The sequence below is a fragment of the Egretta garzetta genome, unplaced genomic scaffold, assembly GCF_000687185.1.
Source record: "Egretta garzetta isolate BGI_Z169 unplaced genomic scaffold, ASM68718v1 scaffold329, whole genome shotgun sequence".
Classification (NCBI taxonomy): domain Eukaryota; kingdom Metazoa; phylum Chordata; class Aves; order Pelecaniformes; family Ardeidae; genus Egretta; species Egretta garzetta.
The window spans coordinates 6,705,998-6,723,705 of NW_009269999.1; the positions used below are offsets into that span (position 1 = coordinate 6,705,998).

Consider the following 17,708-nt stretch of genomic DNA (forward strand, 5'->3'; position numbering starts at 1 on the left):
AGCGCCGTGTCCTTCTGCCCTTGCTTGCTTACTGAGCTGTCGTGGTGCCTATGTCTTTAAATATGTGCGATCACTGCAAAAAAAAAAAAAAAAAAACCAACCAAGAAACCCCAAACGTGATTAGATGTCATCCTTCTAGTCCAATATTCGGTCATCGTCTCGGAGGATTCCCCACATACACGCTTAAACGTACTGTTGGGGCAAAATGGTGTCTCTGCTTCTAGCAGGAGTTATGCGCTGATGCTCAAAGGCTGTTAAGAGTCTCTGCATCTTCAGCAGCAGCAGCGAATGATACAGTTCTCTTAAAAAAATCAGCGTAACCCCAGTGTTATTTTTAGTGCACCTTGGCATGGGCATTGCTCCTGCATAGGGCCAGCCAGAGCAATGGGGTGTGTAGGGTGACCAGGTGATGAAGCCCCATCCCGCCCCTCTCTTGTATCTCTGCAGTGTGGGTGCAAGAACTGTGGACGGTCATTCTGCTCAGGCTGCCTTAGTTTCAGTGCTGTTGTCCCCCGCTGTGGAAGCACTCAGCAGAAGGTGTGCAAGCTGTGTCATGGAAAACTAACTGGGTAAGACCGGAGTGTTTCTTCACCCAAAGTATCATTTTGCATCCCAATGTCATGTTGCAGATTTTTGCGTGAGAGCTGTGCCTTGCACTTGTGCGTGCACACTGCCTGTACCCTGGAGTTTCAAGCCAGGCCATTACTGAACTGCTGTTACATGAGCTGTACAGTCCAAAGATAGGAATTGGTGTTTGTGAGACTGTTCTTTACAGAGTGTGACAGAGTAGCCTGAAAGAACCAGGTTTAAATCTTCAAGGATGAACACTGAATGCCTGTGGATATCTTAGCTAGAGGAGACCAAGCACCACTATCTTACTACCCAAAAATCTACACCCCTTTGAAAGCACTGCAGTCTTTTCAGATGCATAGTAGTTGAAGGGCCTGACAATAAGGTGTTCAAAATGTCTATTACCTCTGTGGGCAAACAGTGATACAAATTCTCATTGTTGAGGGATCTCTGCTGTGTATAGCCTGAAGACTTAAAATTTTTAGATTGCTTGCTGAAAACAAAAAAAAAATGTAGTTCAGTAGCAGTATGGGTTATACGTGTGAAGAAGCAATGCAAGAGCACAAGTGTACACCAGAACCACTCTCTCAACCAATTCTTCTGTGTCTTCTTCCTTCTCTTACATTTCTGTTACCTCTCTTCCTCGCTTCTCTCGTATAGCAAGGAATTTTCACCAGTGAATGGGGAATTTTCTGGCTCTGCAGGTGTCTAATGGAGAAGAGCCTCTCATTAGCAGAGGTCTTAATTTCAGAAGCACTGGCTCATGAAAACAGTGTGAGCTCTTGATGGTGAAAATACAGTATTCAGTCTTTCAGTTTTGAAATTTTCTGATTTCCCTTTACAACTCCAAAACCATTAAGAAAACAGGGCAGCTCTTCTCCATGTTTCTTTTGTGGTTTTTTTTTTTTTTCACATCTGTTTAATATTGGTACTATAGAGTTAAAGCAGGAAAAACCCCTCCCTGACTGGATAGTAGGTAGATAATGCACATAGGCTGCATGCATTGTTGTTCTTCATGCAAATAGCTTTCACTGAAACTGTAGAACTGGAAAATGTTCCAACAATGTTGCATTCATTCATTACTATACAGGCCTTAGCACAGCGCAGATGTGTTTGTAGCAGTGACTTCTAAGAATTAATAAAATATGCTAACTACCTTACATAAGTGTGTAGTTCAGCAGCTCAACCTGAGTACAGCATAGTAGAAGACAGTTACACAAGGTGTGTTTGTGGCTTGCAGTGTTCAAGTGTGCTAGAGGATGTTGTTGTGATACTGGTGGTTATATAATAATTTTTGTGAAATTTTGCTTAGCTTGTGCATTATATAATTCTGTGATTGTTGCATGCCACAGCTCCTTTCAGAGTGTTCTGCTGCATGGAAGCTAATTACACTGGGAGTCTTGCCTAACTACTCTATCTGCTCTCTGGACTGGGAGGTGCAGGCTGTGGGAGGCAAGGGTATTTCAGCCCCTCCTCCTTTGGATCACTGGTGACCATATTCATGTTTTGTCCAGATGCAAAACAACTGGACCAAAAGACTAGAAATGAAGTCCCCTGCTGTCCCAGGCAGCTATATTATCTTAATCCCTTCCATAAACTGATTGCTCTCCACATTAATTAGGTTATGAAAGGGGCTGTATTAGGAGGTCGAGAAGCACACACTGATTCCTCTTGAGTTGAGAGGCTAGATGATTGAAGCATTGCCAGTATCCTGAGTTCAGAGAAATTGTTGGTTTTGTCTTCCAGAGAGGGATCTCAAAGCATTTCAGCAAAATGGTCACCACCAGAAAACTACAAAAAGTGAGTTGCACTTGCCAGTCAGACGGTTGTTTCTGATACAGAGTAGTCTTTCAGGCCCTCACTCCTCTTCCCCTACGGAGACCAGCAAAAGTGGGGGTTTGTGATGTGGGTATTTGCTTGTTCAGAATTAGATTAAGGATGGGGCTTTCATTTATTTTTTTTTTCGGGTTTTGTTTTTTTTTTTTTTCGGGGGGGGGGGGGTGTGGGGTGTGGGTGGGGTGTGTTGTCTCTTGAATAGACTCCTGAACAGCCACCTGCCTATGTTTATCTGTGACTGATCAGGGTTGGTGTGGAAACAGGAACCTGGTGGTGAAATGTTCCTTGCCTCCTTGGAAATGATGCCAGGTGTGCTGCTTGTGTGAGCTAAGGTTTTCCTTACTCTTGGGAGTACCTCATTGTGCCAATATAGGAGAGCCTGGTCCAGGAGGGAGTGGTTTCTGTTCTGTTTTACACCAATGTTCTTCGAATAATCTGTTGGGTTCACAGAGGATGTTTTCACATCTCAGAGTTTAAACCCCTGTTCTCAATTGTCATGTCTTTTTTTCCATCCTTGTCACAGGCGTGTAGCAGCTTTTGAGGCTAAGCAAAACCAGCTGAAAGAACAACAGAAGGCAGCTGCAAAACCTCCAGGTCAAGCAGGCTCCAGATACCAGGGGCTCTCAAAAGAGGATAGAGCTATTGCAGAGAGACTGGAAAGGCTCAGGGAGGAAAGAAAACCGAGTGAGTTTTGGAGGATACTGGAGATACCTTGGATGGGAACACTGCTGCTTGGGAAACATGGAATCTGGAGGGAGAGGGAAGTGCTGGGCTTTCAGAGCCTGGTTTTTAGGGAACTGAAGGGTTAAAATTGGACACAGCATCCACGTCCTGCTGCCACAATGGTCAGATACTACAATGTTTTTAGATTAATGTTCCAGTTTCTTTTTGCTTCTTGGGGTTTCTCTTGAAACTGCTTTAATCTTGGGGCAGTATCTTACCTGTAAGATCACTTTCTCTTTTTCCATTGTTTGAGCTAAAAGCCTGTGTCAAGCCCAATAGGAGCAGAATGAAATGAGGGCCAAACTATTTTGCAGGAGGTTTCCTGTGGATCATTGTCCTGGGCAACAGCAGTGCCATTCTCTGTGGGATTATATTCTGGCCAGCCTTGCCTCACAGAAGTGAAAAAGGACTCTCATCCCAGTCCACAGCTGTCAGGTTCTGGGACAACCTTGTGGTGCTTGTGGGAGAATAGACTATTTAAAAAATTATGTGTGGTCTCTAAAAGGGAAGGAACACACTGCAAAGTGGTTACCTGATTATCATGGAATCATAGAATCATTTAGGTCTTTTCCAAAGACCTTTAAGATCATCAAGTCCAACTGTAAACCTAACACTGCCAAGTCCAACACTAAACCATGTCCCTAAGTGTCACATGAACACATCTTTTTAAATATCTCCAAGGATGGTGACTCAACCACTTCCCTGAGCAGCCTGTTCCAATGTTTGATAACCTATTCAGTGAAGAAATTTTCCCTAATATCCAATCTAAACCTCCCCTGGTGCAAGTTGAGGCCATTTCCTCTTGTCCTGTTATGTGATGGGGGAGGGTTTCAGTCTGGTATGCCTAGAATTACATTAAGAGATGCGGGAGCAATGGACAGTATTGCCTAAATGACACTTATTTCTCTGCCTGTCCCTAATATCCTGAGTCAGCTGATCGCCAAATGACATTATGCTAATACTTGCCTTATGGCTAGGAGTTAAACTGCGAAGGAGGCAAGGACTTGGAAGAAAAGGATAGCAGTTAGGGTAGTGTCCAAGTCACTGCAGTATGACCCCTTATTCAGGTCAGGGGCTGAAGGAGCTTTTTGCTCAGGTGTTCAGAGTCTGATTCCAGAAAGAAATACAATTTTAAGGAAAAAAAATTTGAAGCCTTTTATTTTCAATAAGAGAGTCATCTCCTCCCTTGGGTTATTCTGAATTGCAGAGTCCATTCCTACTCAGGCTGAGATCGAAGCTAGGTTGGCTGCCCTGAAGGAGGACTGCCGGGGACCTGTTCCATCCACACAGGAAATGGAGGACCGGTTGGCTGTCCTGCAGGGGAGAGATCCTCCTTCCCAGGCTCCCAGACCTGTAAGCTCCCTCAGCTCTTTAGTCAGCAACATAGTCTGAGCTGACACAGTAACTGGCGTCCCAGTGTGTTAGCTGTTCTTCCTTCTGCAGCTTTTTTGTGTCCAGGTGGTTCCTTTCAGAAATCTCTGTTTCCTGTTTGTGTCATTGCTCCAGAAGCAAGTGGCCAGCCTTTACCAGTTCACTGCTTCAATTTGAATGTGTTATGTTCCTTTATGTCAAATGTAGTTCGTGTGTTTGTTTTTAACAATAGATGCTAAGTTTTTTCCTCTCAACCCATTTGCATGCCTAAGGGGTCTGATATTTTTTCCAAGCTGTTTGTCTGTGTTCGGGGCTTATCAGCCCTACCTTCTAATTATATCTTGTAGTTGTTACTGCATCCCAGCTGGGCAAAATTCTGGAAGCACAGAGCAGTTAGTCTGAGACTGCAGATGAATGAGTTGGATATACGCCTTCAAGGCCTATATGAATTATCTTGTCCCCAAGAAATTGTTTCCTTGTGCTTCTTTTTCAGCAGTGCCGCACACCCAGCTGTTACCACAGGCCTCAGCGGGGCTGCTGGCTGGCACTGTTGAGAATGGCACTTTATTTACATTGGAGGTAGTGGCAGAGCTGGGGTTGGCACCCAGCAGCGTGTGCTCCTATACATTCAGCACCACTTAGCCTTGTTTGGGTGACTGCTTTTAGAGTTGTGCACGTTCAGCACCTCTGAGAATGAAGCCCTAAAAGTCTTATGCCAGATAACCATAAGCTGAGACTCTCGGAATCAGTGGATGCATCTTTTTATGCTGCTCCCACCCAGGGTGATCTTGGTTACCAAACTTTTCCTTTGATTGAGTATGCCACTTTCCTTTCCTTTGCCTCTTCCCATGCCCTCCTTGTTTCTTAGGTGCACCAACCTCCTGATACCAGAAGTCTGTTCCAGCAGACAGATGACCTGTTAACTCAACTGTCTGAGGAAGTTTCCATTGATGAGCATTACAGGCCAAGAGTCCAGCCTCAAGGTATCTATTTTGGCTTCCAAAGACCTGTTTCTGTCTAATAATATATGTGCTATAGTGAGAACAGATATATGCCTCCCTATCTAACTTACAGGTGAGCTGGGCATCCAGTTTGTCCTTATCTCCCCTTTATGACTACCAGATTGACCAAGAGCAGCCATCTGGCTCCATACTGGGTCTCATTGTCTTTGCTTGGAGATGGTTCCTTCTTCTCAGGGTTGTATCATTCAGATTGCTCCTCTCTATTCCTCCAAGGTGACCCTTCCCTGGGGAGGAGCTGTTGCTACTCCTAACGCACCTGTTAACAGAACACCAGAAATCTGGGATACCATTATCTTCCTAGGTGCAGTGCTTTCTCTGTAATCTCACTGTGAAACACAGATTAGCTCACTTTCTTCTCTTCATGTTGGTACGGATCCTACTGTGGCATGCCTTCTCCCATTATTGACCAGATTAATGGAGAGCAGCAAGCTTACCATTGCTTTAGTCATGTTGTCTCTGTGCCCAAGGAACATTGCTGCTGAGTCACCAGCTTGTTGTCTGTCTGCAGCTGTTAGTAGCCAAAGTTTGAACGATCTCAATCGGGAAAGCGAAGATGGTGTTTGCCCTGCAAATCTGGACCCAAAACAGCTAGAGGAAGAGAAGAATAAACTTCTGGCAGAAGCTGCTGCTGAGCTGCGGGAAGAGAACACTAGGCAGGAAAAGATCCTACAAGTTGCCAAGAGACTGGCAGTGCTCAGAGGCGAGGACCCAGAGAAAGGTGGGTAGCAGGCAAGAATGCAGCGCCAAGAGAGGAACCAAGCTCCTGTGACAGAGTAATTTCTTTTCTGAGAGGCATTTGTCCATTTAATTCCTCTGTTATGCAAGAAACAGACTGAGATTTGGTTCTGTCTGTAAGGTTTTACAGGTTGGTTTACCATGAAACTGGTATGAAAGATCTTAGTTGAGGATAAAGGCCAGAGCTGTAAGGTCAGACTGCTTTGTCTTTCACCCTTCTTTGAGATAATTCTAGCATGGTCTGGTGAGGTTAACAAAGCTTTTAAAAGCAAAGCTCTGTTTATGATGGGGACTTTTTTCCCTTCCCTCTTCCAATACTAAAAACAAACAGTAACGCCCTTTTTGAGGAGTCCCCATCTGAAAAGGATCTGTCTCTGCCAGAGCCAGAATGCCAAAAGCAGCTCACACCACAAAGGATTGTCTCTGGCACATAAGTGGGTGGAAGGTTTGAGGCAGGTGTGGGTTACGGTCTCCTGTCTCTTACTCCTGCAGTTACACTGGAAACCTATAAACTACCTGACAGTGATGAGGAAGTGGCTGAGGAGGAAGCCATTCACAGAGTGCTAAAACAGGTCAGAAGTGGCAGCTGTGGCCTTGTTTATCTTCCTCTCAATTATTCCCAGTGTGCATGTTACCTGGTGAGCATGCAAAGGATGTGTTTCTGTTTCTGGGCGGCATTTCATTCCTTCCCCTCCTACTGCTTTTCCAATACTAGCTCCCGTGGGCCATTCGGCTACAGGCGATTGACAACATTACTTCTAGTCTGTCACATTGTCTTTCTCATTCATGCTTAGTGTCTCTTGTGGTGCGTTTCTCCTCTCCAACCCCACTCTGCTGGTACTTCATTACTTGTTTCATCTTTTCCCCCACCCAGCTAGAATATGGACGGTATGTGTTCTGTTTAGCACAGCTTATGCCTAGATTTCTCTCTTAAAAGTCTATGAATTGCCTTGCAGACAGACACAAGCTGTCTGTGCTTAAGTTTCTGCCTGATTACAGACCACATACATGTGATTAGCATGGTGGTGAGGGTCTGCTGATAGTTCCACTGCAAAGGAGAGTGTGTTAGCTGAAGGCCCCTGCTGCTACGCTGAGGTTTGCAATGTATCCACAGCATTCAGAGTGCAGATGGAGCAAGTTCAGACTTGTCATTTGCTGTTACTGCATGAGAGCAAGGAGAAGGGCAGGAGATTTAGAACATAGGCTCCCAACTGTGTTTGAAACAAGAGGCTTCTTGCTTTCTGTTGTTACCAGCTCACAGAGGAAGCAGCCCTGGATGAAGCAAGTGGGTTCAACATTCCTCCAGATCAGACCACCCAACCAGGACCCTTGCAACAGAACCTGCATAAGAAAGCCAAGCAAAAGGTCAGTGAGCTGGTCAGGATCTCTTGAAAAGGCATGTTCCAGGGTCTTAGGAAAGTACAGTTCTGCAGCAGAAGTTTGCTGTATCCTAAGCCTGATGCAAAAAAAAAAAAAAAAAAAAGAATCAACCAGTTACCCAACCAGGACCCTTGCAACAGAACCTGCATAAGAAAGCCAAGCAAAAGGTCAGTGAGCTGGTCAGGATCTCTTGAAAAGGCATGTTCCAGGGTCTTAGGAAAGTACAGTTCTGCAGCAGAAGTTTGCTGTATCCTAAGCCTGATGCAAAAAAAAAAAAAAAAAAGAATCAACCAGTTTCTCCAGAGCAGACAAGCTGAGAGGTTTCTGCGAGGCTGACCATCCCTGAGCACAGCTGTGAGTCATCCTTGTACTTTAAAAGGAATTGCTCCCTGGAATACAATTCATTTCAGGCTCGCTTTCTGCTGAATGGGATGGTGTCCTCTAAACCCAGAGAAGTTAGCATAGACCTCACAAGATGGTTATTAAAGAGGAGATTTTTAACTTGCCATTATATATTAGACCAAGGCCATGATCTAGTACCATACAGCCTGAACCAGGGTAAGTGGGAGGTTTGCCGATGCTTTCAGCATGTGGAGAATAGAACCTCTAGATAGTAATCGACTATCTCTGTTCTCATATAACGTCAGAGGAAGGCATTAGTAACAAGATATCCTATGCTCAGAATGGATTCCAGCCTACTATGGGAACACAAACACCTTCTCTAATGCATATTACAAAAATTAAATGGACCTGTGACTCACGGACACCTGACAGGCCTGTCCCCAGTGGAAGAAATTATTTAATTGTAAGCATTATTGAAAACATCCATCTCATAGGTATGCCACCTTGCGCTTCTGGGATTACTGATGTAAAAGATAGTGCCGTCTTATTGCTGTTGCATTAGGAAGCTGCCTTTGCCAGAGTCCAGGCACTGTGTCCCAGTGTGTGTATGGCTGTTCAGTTCCACAAGAGTTCTCTTGTGAAGCAGACGGAGACAACAGACAGCCTTATGGATAGATTTTAGATTATGATTTCAGAAGATCTTTTTGGCCCAACCTCAGGTACAAATCAACAGTAGGGGCCTTTTGGAAAATCACTTCCTCTGTCCCCCAGTTTTTTTTCTATAACAGAGAGAAAACAACCCTGCCACCTCCCCACTGCTTTCCCTTCCCATGTAACTGCTTTCAGCAAAACTGCTTGATCGCTTGCCTTTGCAGAAGGGATTGTCAGTCACTTGGTGTTGCTGTGGGCCTGCCAGAAGATCTGGGCTTCATGCCCTTAACACAGTATGGACAATGTCGCTGTATGTTGCTGTAGACACTAAATGAGGGCGAATACCTGTTTACCTTCCGAGCAACATAGATTCATGAGCAAATAATAGGGATTACCCTGGGTTTTTATTTAATAATATAGATACATATGGAGGCTATCCTTGAGCCCTGGGCAAGTTCACCTCACAGACTCTGGATCATTAGAGAGTGAATTATGGACCATGTGTCATGTCATTGTGGCCCTCATGCATTACAATGAAAGTCCTATATTGTCTCTGCCGAGGTTTGAATTCTGTGTCTCTGTTTTCTTTATGAATTAGAGCCAGACTCCAACCACCACAACTCTTGCCAGGGCAGATGACAGTGAGGAGGATGAGTTACCCTGGTGCTGTATCTGCAATGAAGATGCCACTTTGCGCTGCCATGGCTGCGACGGGGACCTCTACTGCCAGCGCTGTTTTCGGTAAGTTTTGCAAATCCTCTTGGTCTGAGAGGCAGGTCACAGGTAAGCTTGGCCGCTTTTGTTTGTTCTTCCTGTTGGGCTGAAAAGCAGGCAGTAGAAGGGAAGATTTGAGGAACCCAGGTCTGAGCTGAATGCTAATCATTAACGGAAATACTTTGTGCAATCAGTAGTTATCCTAGGCTTTGAGGACTAAACTGGTCCTAGGAAGAAATGTTCTGTCTGTACTGCTCCAGTGCATGTTTGGGCACATTGTCTGAGTGTTCTCTGGAGCAGCTGATGTGCTGCATTGCGTGGGGTAGGGATAAGCAACACCATTGTTCAGTGATTCCTTTGGCTTGTTAATGAAGTTGATGGATGATCTGGGCTGGGTTCCCATAAGAGGGGAGGTCAAATAGTACAAATTCCTGAGGCTTTTCTTAGGTTGAGACTCTACAGTCTTAAACCACATCAAAAAAATCATTGTTGAAATATGTACGGGCAAGCCTTTTTTCCTCAATCAGGCCTTGCAGCAGCTGTAGTCTTGGTTCTTAAACATCTGCAGCTTGATTTCTGACAAAAAAAAGTTGCCTGTCTTGGATTTGGATGGTTAATTCCTTTGAATACAAAGCTATTCCTCACAGCTTGTGTGGCTTCTTTTTTGTGACTCCAAAGTATTGGGTAGTTGGCTGGGTTCTTGGATTAGTGCTGAACAACACTTAGACAGCAGGGTGCTAAGAATCTGGTTGGGATAGTAAGAGGTGCTTTTGTGTATATTCTTTCATCTCCTGCAAATGTTTTTGTAGAGAGATGGAAGTGGAGTGGGGGAGAACATATGAAAATGGCAAGAAAACATATGTCTGGCAATGTAGATGATTAAAACCAAACCAAACAAACAAAAGTATCAGCAAACATCAGTAAAAGCAGAATCAACAGTCTCGCAGGCAAGTGTTATCAGTTGCATGCTGCAGATGCAAGCTTGTGTCTTACTCAACACTGCCTGCTTCTGAGCATGGTTAAGACAGTGGCAAATACACTGCATTTTAGCCACCACAATTATCTTCCAGAGGTGTGTGGAGCAGAACGTCATTTTGACTGTTGTCATAGGAGTTGGTAACGTGCCTGGTAATCACAGGCATGGTGCTGAAAATGAGCCACCAGTTACATGAATCTCTCAAAGAAGGAAAGAGACAGAAGAACCTATTGTCATTTCCCATTCCAGCAGGCAAGGATGAGCAGACCTTTCCACAAAGCACCTCAGCGGTTTCTGTTACAAGCAAATATCTTAAGGAGTCAATCCATGTGGCTGCCAGTCGGGTCCTCACAGCTAACCCTGGGATAGGTTTCTAGTTAAGGGCTGCTGGGAGACATCTTGTGCAGTGGCTAAGGGCAAGTTCCCTGTCTGGGTATTTACTTCTGACTGCACTTTGTGTTTGCTTCTCAGGGAAGGCCATGATGAGTTTGACTTGAAGGACCACCACACCTCCCGCTATCATCTTCCTTGCAAGTAGAAGTGATCACACTCTTCATGGGCAGAAAAGGAGATGGAGAATGGAAAAGAGAGGAGTTGGCCATATGGGAAGAGTCCAAGTGGATTTGCAGCCAAAATGGGTGATGTTTTGGACAGTTAAAGGATGTGCTGTAATCTGAGAGAGGCTTGGAGGGTGTGTGACTTTGTCCTCACAAATACAGCTAGAGAAGTGCAGGGTTTTCTATGCATGCTTGGGGATAAATGAGGACTTGATATGAGGAGGTGGATACATGTCTATAAATACAGATGGTAAGGCAATGTGGGTAGCAGTGAAGATGTGTGTTTAAGGCAGTACTGACTGGCTGATACGTAACTTCCTGCTTTTGCTAACAGCTTACACACTGGTTCAACAGGCAGCAAAGCATGTTGCTCTAAGAAAACTGTCTACGTTGTGATCACGTGTGCAATGAGAACTTCCAAAATATAATAAAAACTATTTACAGAGGCCTGTGGTTAAAGTCTCTCCTGGAATTGCCTGATAGCCCTTTGCAAAGTGTTGCCCTCTTATAATGGTATCTTAGTCCTAGTGTCAAGTATGTTTCTGTGGTGTGGCTGGAAAAGGTGCAGGGGCTACTCTGCCCTGATGGGCAGTGTTGCTCACGTACTTGAAGGATGCTTTGTAAAGGTAATCTGCTACTGATGCACAGCGTTGTGATCTACAGAGGCTGTGCTGAGGCTCCATGTGGTCTGTAAGAGCAGCGTGTTAGTCTGGAAGAGTTGTGTATTAGTCTGAAGGTGGGGTTTGGCTCTATTATTCAGTCCCCTGGGAGGATAAAGATGTTACCTGTGTGATGCTCTTTATCTGACTATGAGAGAAGCTCAGTTTACTATGTTCATATCCCTCCCTGGAGACAGTCCAGGTGCAAGCGGCGCTTGCCAGTGACCAAAGCACCAGAATTGCTTCAAATACCTGACTAAATTTGCCCTAAGTTGGTTCTAATATTCCATCAGGATGAGCTTTTCCAAGGACTATAATGTGACTTCCGAGACAGTTCTCTAATGCTGACAAATGCCAATGGGAAAAAAAAAGAAACCAAGGATTTGCTTTTGACAGGGAGTTTCCAATGAATCTTGCCTGTCTGGTTTGACACTGCCACTCCCAGCTGTCTGCCCTGCCCCTGTGCTTAAGGTCACTGCCTGTGTAGGTGAGTTGACAAAACATCATTTGCCTGCGCCTCAGCCACCCCTGGTCAGAGCACAGCAAATGAATTAAACTACTGCTGAAGATGAGTTTGTGCTAACATGCTGGACTGGATCAGGCCCTTCAACAGAAACCTGTATCAGACAGTGTAGAATCGTAATACTGCAGGTTAACACTTATAATAATTGCAAGTATATCTGGTAGTGCCATCAAAAACCCCTTTGTTAGGAAGGGGATAGCAAAACCTGACTCTTGTGGAGAATCTTCTTTCTCCTGGCAGTCCTTGCTTCACCAGGGCCTGTCTCTTTGGGACAAGTAGATAGGAAAACTACTCGAGCTGTTATGATGCAAGAACTCACAATGAGCCCTGTGTTACACAAAATGTAAGTAGAGAGTTACTGCCCTGAGGAGCTTGCAGTCTTAAAACAAAATGCAGTTCTGGCTTTGTATTATTGTAGGAATGATACTTTTTCATTGCTATTTGATCCAGATAATTAGCCTGACAGCAAGACAGTAGAGTTTTTTCTTGGGTTAAATCCTTTGTGTTCTGCATGTACAGGAGAAGATGCAAATAACTGCTCTTACTGGGCTTCAGCCTGGGTCCTTTCCAAGAAGTTAGTAGACATTTTAATTCTTGCTTTACAGCTGCTTGCTTTTTTTTTTTTTTTAAATATCTTAGTATGAGCTGGTGTGCTACTTGCAACATTTTGAATGCTTCATCAGCCACAAACAAACTTTGAGCTCCCTGTGCAGTTCAGCAGCCTATGTCTTCTAAGCCTTGCCCTGTTTGTATCAGTAGTAAAGGAGCAGGTTACAGCTGGAAGCAGTTTATTTAGTTTCCCAGACTGGTTTCTGTGGGGTCATCCTAATTAATCCAGAAATGCACCCAACGCAATACCTGCAATAGAACTTAGTCATACGTGGAAGAGGCTTTGCAGTCATACACACACATGCTTTCCCTGCACCACTAATGGACATTTTTGTGGCTGCTGAGCTTTCTGCATGTAATTGGCTGTTTTAATGGCAGCCCAATGACTTTCCCCTGAAAAGCCATTCCCACTGTAGCTCTTGCCTCAGTGACCTCCATGTAGACGGGGCAGAAGGGGTATCTACATCGGCTGTGTATAGGAAGCAAACCTAACTGAATGTCATTATGAGAGGGGAATGCTGTGTGACCTTTCAGTGGGCAGTGCACTTGCAGCTGTGTTGCTTACTCCTTGTCCTTGTCTTTAAAAAGGTGCTGGTAGACAAGTGATGATATTGGTAAACAATCAGGTCCTGTCAGGCCAGATCAACTTCAGACATAGCCATTCAAGCACTGAAGAGAGCTTGGTATCTTCAAGAAAGAGAATCAGGTTCTTTGCTTCTGTCTTTGTAGCATGCCATGAGAGCACAATAAGACTGACTTTCCTTCTCAAAATGTTTTGTATGTGAACTACCAAGTGTAGGCTCCACCCGAACAAGAATTCAAAATAATGATAAAACAAGATTGAACTCAGATTATTTTACAAAGAGAGGTCTCAGCTTAGTTAAACTGCATTAATTTGCATTTGCTGTGATTCAGACATGCCTGTTGTCTCAAGCCCTGTAATACAGTCATGTGTCCAAATGTAGTAACTGGAATATTTTTAAAGGCAATGTTAAGTGTTGATCATAACTAAGGGAAAATTGCATTAAAGATTATTTTATACACCTTCATAAACCTTCAATTAGAAAAGCACATGAACTTTCATACGTTCTGAGTTATCTTGGTATAATCAAGAGGGCAAAGTTCCTCTAAAGAAACATTCTTACACAGTATCTGCATACCAAATGTTACAGCCTTATCTAGTGATGGTGCTGAGAAACAGCCAAGTTAATGGGAAGCTGTTTGTTTAGAGAGGAAAAAAAAAATAATTTAATTTAGTCTATCCTTGGGGTCTAGGCTGAGAACAGCCATAAAGTAAATAAAAGCAAGTATGATTTACTACTTTTAAGAACTAAACAAAAAGAAGTTGCTGTATGGCCTTGTGTTGCTTTTTCTTTTGCACCACTGAGCTGCAAAATCGTCTAGCGCTGGACACATCTTGCTTTGTTCCCCATGATCACACTGTGCTCATTTCAAGCACTCTCAGGGGGTAGTGATGTTCTTATCGGTATCAGAATGAACTGCACATCATAGAGGCTACAGCTTACTGGTTTTTTGCTACTTGCAGAATAAGCACAAAAACATCTTTTGTCAAGCAGAGTTTCAAGAACCTGCTTTTTCCTGGGTTCTAGCAATGTCTGCCTTAAAGCATAGAAAAAAATTCTGTTTGCGTAACTTCATATTGAGGGAATCCAGAGCAGTGCCCAGGGTGGAGAAAAAAAAAATCTGTGTCTCAGGCCAGAGCAGAGGCATCTCAGTTTTTTTGTGCTGTCGCAGCTCAGCAGAATAAAACAAAGCCTCCTGCTAGGGTACATAATTAGCTGCAACACAGTGGTACACAGGAGTCCAGATTAATTACAGCTCTAGTTTAGGACACTCAGCTCATGCCCTGTCCACCTAGATCTTGCACCTGAACTTCTGTTTGAATCTACTCTGTGTTTTTAACAGTGCTCAGAGCTCTTTGTCAGTGTGCTGCTCTACTTTCTCAAGCGGTGTGATACATGAGTCTTAGCAGGTGTCAGTCCATGAGCAATGCCAGATCTACCACCAGTGCAGCTCTGGATTTAATTTTGTTGTTATTTTACTTACAAAGTTGAGATTTCAGGAGGGCAGGCATGTCCTATTAGCCCTTTACTAAGTCAAAAATGGCATGGCATGTCCCTAGGGCTACCATAGATATATATGGATCTGATAAAGAAAGACCATTTCTCCAACCTAGTGGGCAAGGCTTAGAGCCCCTTGGAGCAGCCTTAGGACAAGGTATGAGCTGCATGGCTTGCTAACTTCCAGGAGGCTGTCGCATACAAGAACAGCACGTGAAGGGACGCAAGCCCTTAGATCACAGCTGTTACTGCAGCTTGGAGTTTGTCCTCTAAGAGATGTGCGCAACCCACAGCTTGTTCACTGATACTTCTGCTGGAAAACAAGAGGGAAGCAAAAGGTAATAGTTGTCACCCTGTTACTGATAAAGATGAAAAGACTAAAGTATTGTAGATATTACTGGTCCAGCCCAAGACGTCTGGTTTGTCTTTGCTAACCTGTGTGTCCCTTTTGTTCCCGTGTAGCCCCCCCACCCCGTCCCTGTCTGACAAAACATGTAGCAAAAGCTAGCCTTGTACATCCTGGTACATAGGAGCCCCTCTGGATGTGACTCAGCAACTCATCTCTTGTGTTTTGACTGGCAGGCATGAGAGTGTAGGGACAGGACCTAACGTGAGAGTCTGCTCTGCCTAAGCAATCAGCCTCCATTTGCTGTCTTACTTCCTAGCCACATGTGTCAAGTTACTGACTTGCTGAGAGGCTGGATGTAGTTTCCCCTGTATTTTTCCAGCCACACGTAAGTTGTAGCCAGAAGAGTTTGTGCAGCAAGACAACGTGTCCTACTTCCCTTCTCATTTGTGAGACCTACCTGTCTGCAAAAGACTTGCTCAGATGCTCCCTGCAGGGAAATTGGGAGCAAGTATTCTTTCACTTCAATTTTTCCTTAGTGTCTAAAAAGAGAGCAAAAGCAAGCAGTGCATGGCTGGTTTTCTCTGTTTTACTGTACAAAATAAGCATTTTTCCAACATCTGTTTAAATGACAAGAAAAATCATTCCCAGACCTTGCTCCTTTAGAAGACACTTCTAAGTCATTAAGTCCTAAATTGCACAAAAAGGAAAAACAATCTCTCTTCCATTAACTTCCCCTTAAGTAGACCAGGCGCACTTGAACATTTTCCTTACATCCTACCGTATATTTTACGTCCAACCTTCATGAATAACAGAGGTTTAATAAGACTTACAAAGTACGTGCAGTGCTGTAGTCAGGTACAGCAGTAACAGGCAGGAGATCACAGCTGGGTCCCAGCCAGACTGAAACAGGGTGCAGCTTAACAGTAACTGTTTTTTCCATGTTGATGAATGAGTGATAACCAATGCCTTATTTTCCTTGCAGTGGACGGAAAGAAAGAAGTCTTGATGAGCTCCTGAGAACTGTATTCAGTGCTGCTCAGCCAGCATGGGAATTCCTAGAAGAAACTAAAGGAAGGACATCTTGTCCTGTTCCACAGGTTAGCATGCCCTTTAAAATCAGGAAAATGTACAATCTAGCTTCCTGCTGTATGTGTAGATCTGGAAGGAGTGGAGACTTCAAACCACTGGTAGAAAGTTCACAAACTTGGTGATGTTTCTCAATAACAGTAAGTCCTAAACATACTCTGAAGTGATGTTGCTGATCCTGGTTTTTGTGGGGAAGATACACATTTCCTTGTGACCAAAGCTGGGTGTTCCATGTGGAGAAGGTCATTTCTTCTGAAGATTGGTGACTCTCCGGAGACCTTTCAATCGACTAAGCAATTCCGTAATGAAGTCCTACAATGAGAATTGGTTGAAGAAGGAGATCATGTTAATTCTGGTGCTCACCAGCCCAAAGAGTGCTATGGTGCTTGCATTATTCCCACATTCGCCTTTATGTTGAGCAGAAACCAGAAGTTTGACGTGTACTGAGCAAATCCATCTTTTAGCTTAGGAAAGGAGACTTTTTGATAGATAAAACGGGTCTAAAAGCCTCTCTACTTCCCTTCCCCTGTCTCCCTCTGGAACAGCCATGTTTACTTCCTCCCCAGGAGCCAGCCTGCCCCTCTTCATCCCAGTTACTTGCTTCTTCCACCTTGAGATGACCTCAGGATGCTGTTGTCCTCTGTTGGTTTCCACTGCTTCCTGTTGCCACCATAACCTCCTGCCCGCTTCTGCTGCCCTCCCAATCTAGGGCAAAGTAAGCTGTCCCTCTTGCTGAACCTGTAAAGCTCCATGTTGTGGATTGCAAACCATCCTATCCTGGAGCTGTGCCAATTCCACAAGGAAGTGGCTGGCAGAGAAGAGGTGGAGCAAAACACATGCAGGACTAATGATAACCTAGAGCAGGGGTTGAGGACAGGCAGAGCAGATAGATGAGCAGTTAATGGAGATAAACTCCGACTACTTTGCTGACACGGCCAAGGACTATGAACTAAGCTGAACCATCTGGTTATTCCAAGCAGAAGGCAATGTGACTAGTACAAACTTAACCCTCTACATGACAAGTAACATCACCATAAAGGAGTGCGCATCCTTTCTTCACCCAAAGAGATAGCTACATATCCTTATAATAAGGCAAGGGCGCTGAAAGTGTTGCAGCTTGTTACCGTTCGTGCTGTGTGGAAGCCCAGCTTCCTCACTTGGGTGATCAGAGGCTGTCTGCCATAGCATGCACTGGAAGTAAATGCCTAGGATCACACACACCTTTTCAGTCAGTCCCTTCAGAGGAAACCAGTATGTCTCCTCCGTCTGCTTTCTGCAAATAGGCTGCTGTGATCTTTCAAGGAGACTGGATTCAAGATCACCAGGGTGAAAGTACATATTTTTGCCAATAGGGCAGCAGTATCCATTTGTAGTTAGCAAGTATCGTGCTGTCTGCAAGACACTTTCATGGCTCACAAATCAGTAGAGCAAACTCTTTCCAGTTATCTCTCTGGGAACATGGGGTTCTTGCCTCAGATCTGAAATTCAGACACTCTGAAATCTCTTCCCCAGTCTTGTCTGCTG

General features: G+C 44.3%; 2 protein-coding genes across 2 annotated transcripts in view; one reads left to right on the forward strand and one right to left on the reverse strand.

Moving 5' to 3' along the window:
* ZFYVE19 (zinc finger FYVE-type containing 19) overlaps positions 1-11,407 on the forward strand; it is a 12,389-nt gene extending 982 nt beyond the window's left edge. Inside the window, exons 2-11 of the mRNA XM_035902953.1 lie at positions 407-569; positions 2,317-2,370; positions 2,930-3,090; positions 4,337-4,482; positions 5,369-5,483; positions 6,031-6,240; positions 6,750-6,829; positions 7,512-7,622; positions 9,229-9,371; positions 10,792-11,407. Coding sequence (XP_035758846.1) covers positions 407-569; positions 2,317-2,370; positions 2,930-3,090; positions 4,337-4,482; positions 5,369-5,483; positions 6,031-6,240; positions 6,750-6,829; positions 7,512-7,622; positions 9,229-9,371; positions 10,792-10,858 — 1,250 coding nt within the window. The 3' untranslated portion in view covers positions 10,859-11,407. The remainder of the gene's footprint in view (positions 1-406; positions 570-2,316; positions 2,371-2,929; positions 3,091-4,336; positions 4,483-5,368; positions 5,484-6,030; positions 6,241-6,749; positions 6,830-7,511; positions 7,623-9,228; positions 9,372-10,791) is intronic.
* Positions 11,408-16,188: 4,781 nt separating this feature from the next.
* The window catches only part of PPP1R14D (protein phosphatase 1 regulatory inhibitor subunit 14D), a 7,477-nt gene continuing 5,957 nt past the window's right edge, over positions 16,189-17,708 (reverse strand). The window contains exon 4 of the mRNA XM_009647603.2: positions 16,189-16,496. Coding sequence (XP_009645898.1) covers positions 16,428-16,496 — 69 coding nt within the window. The 3' untranslated portion in view covers positions 16,189-16,427. The remainder of the gene's footprint in view (positions 16,497-17,708) is intronic.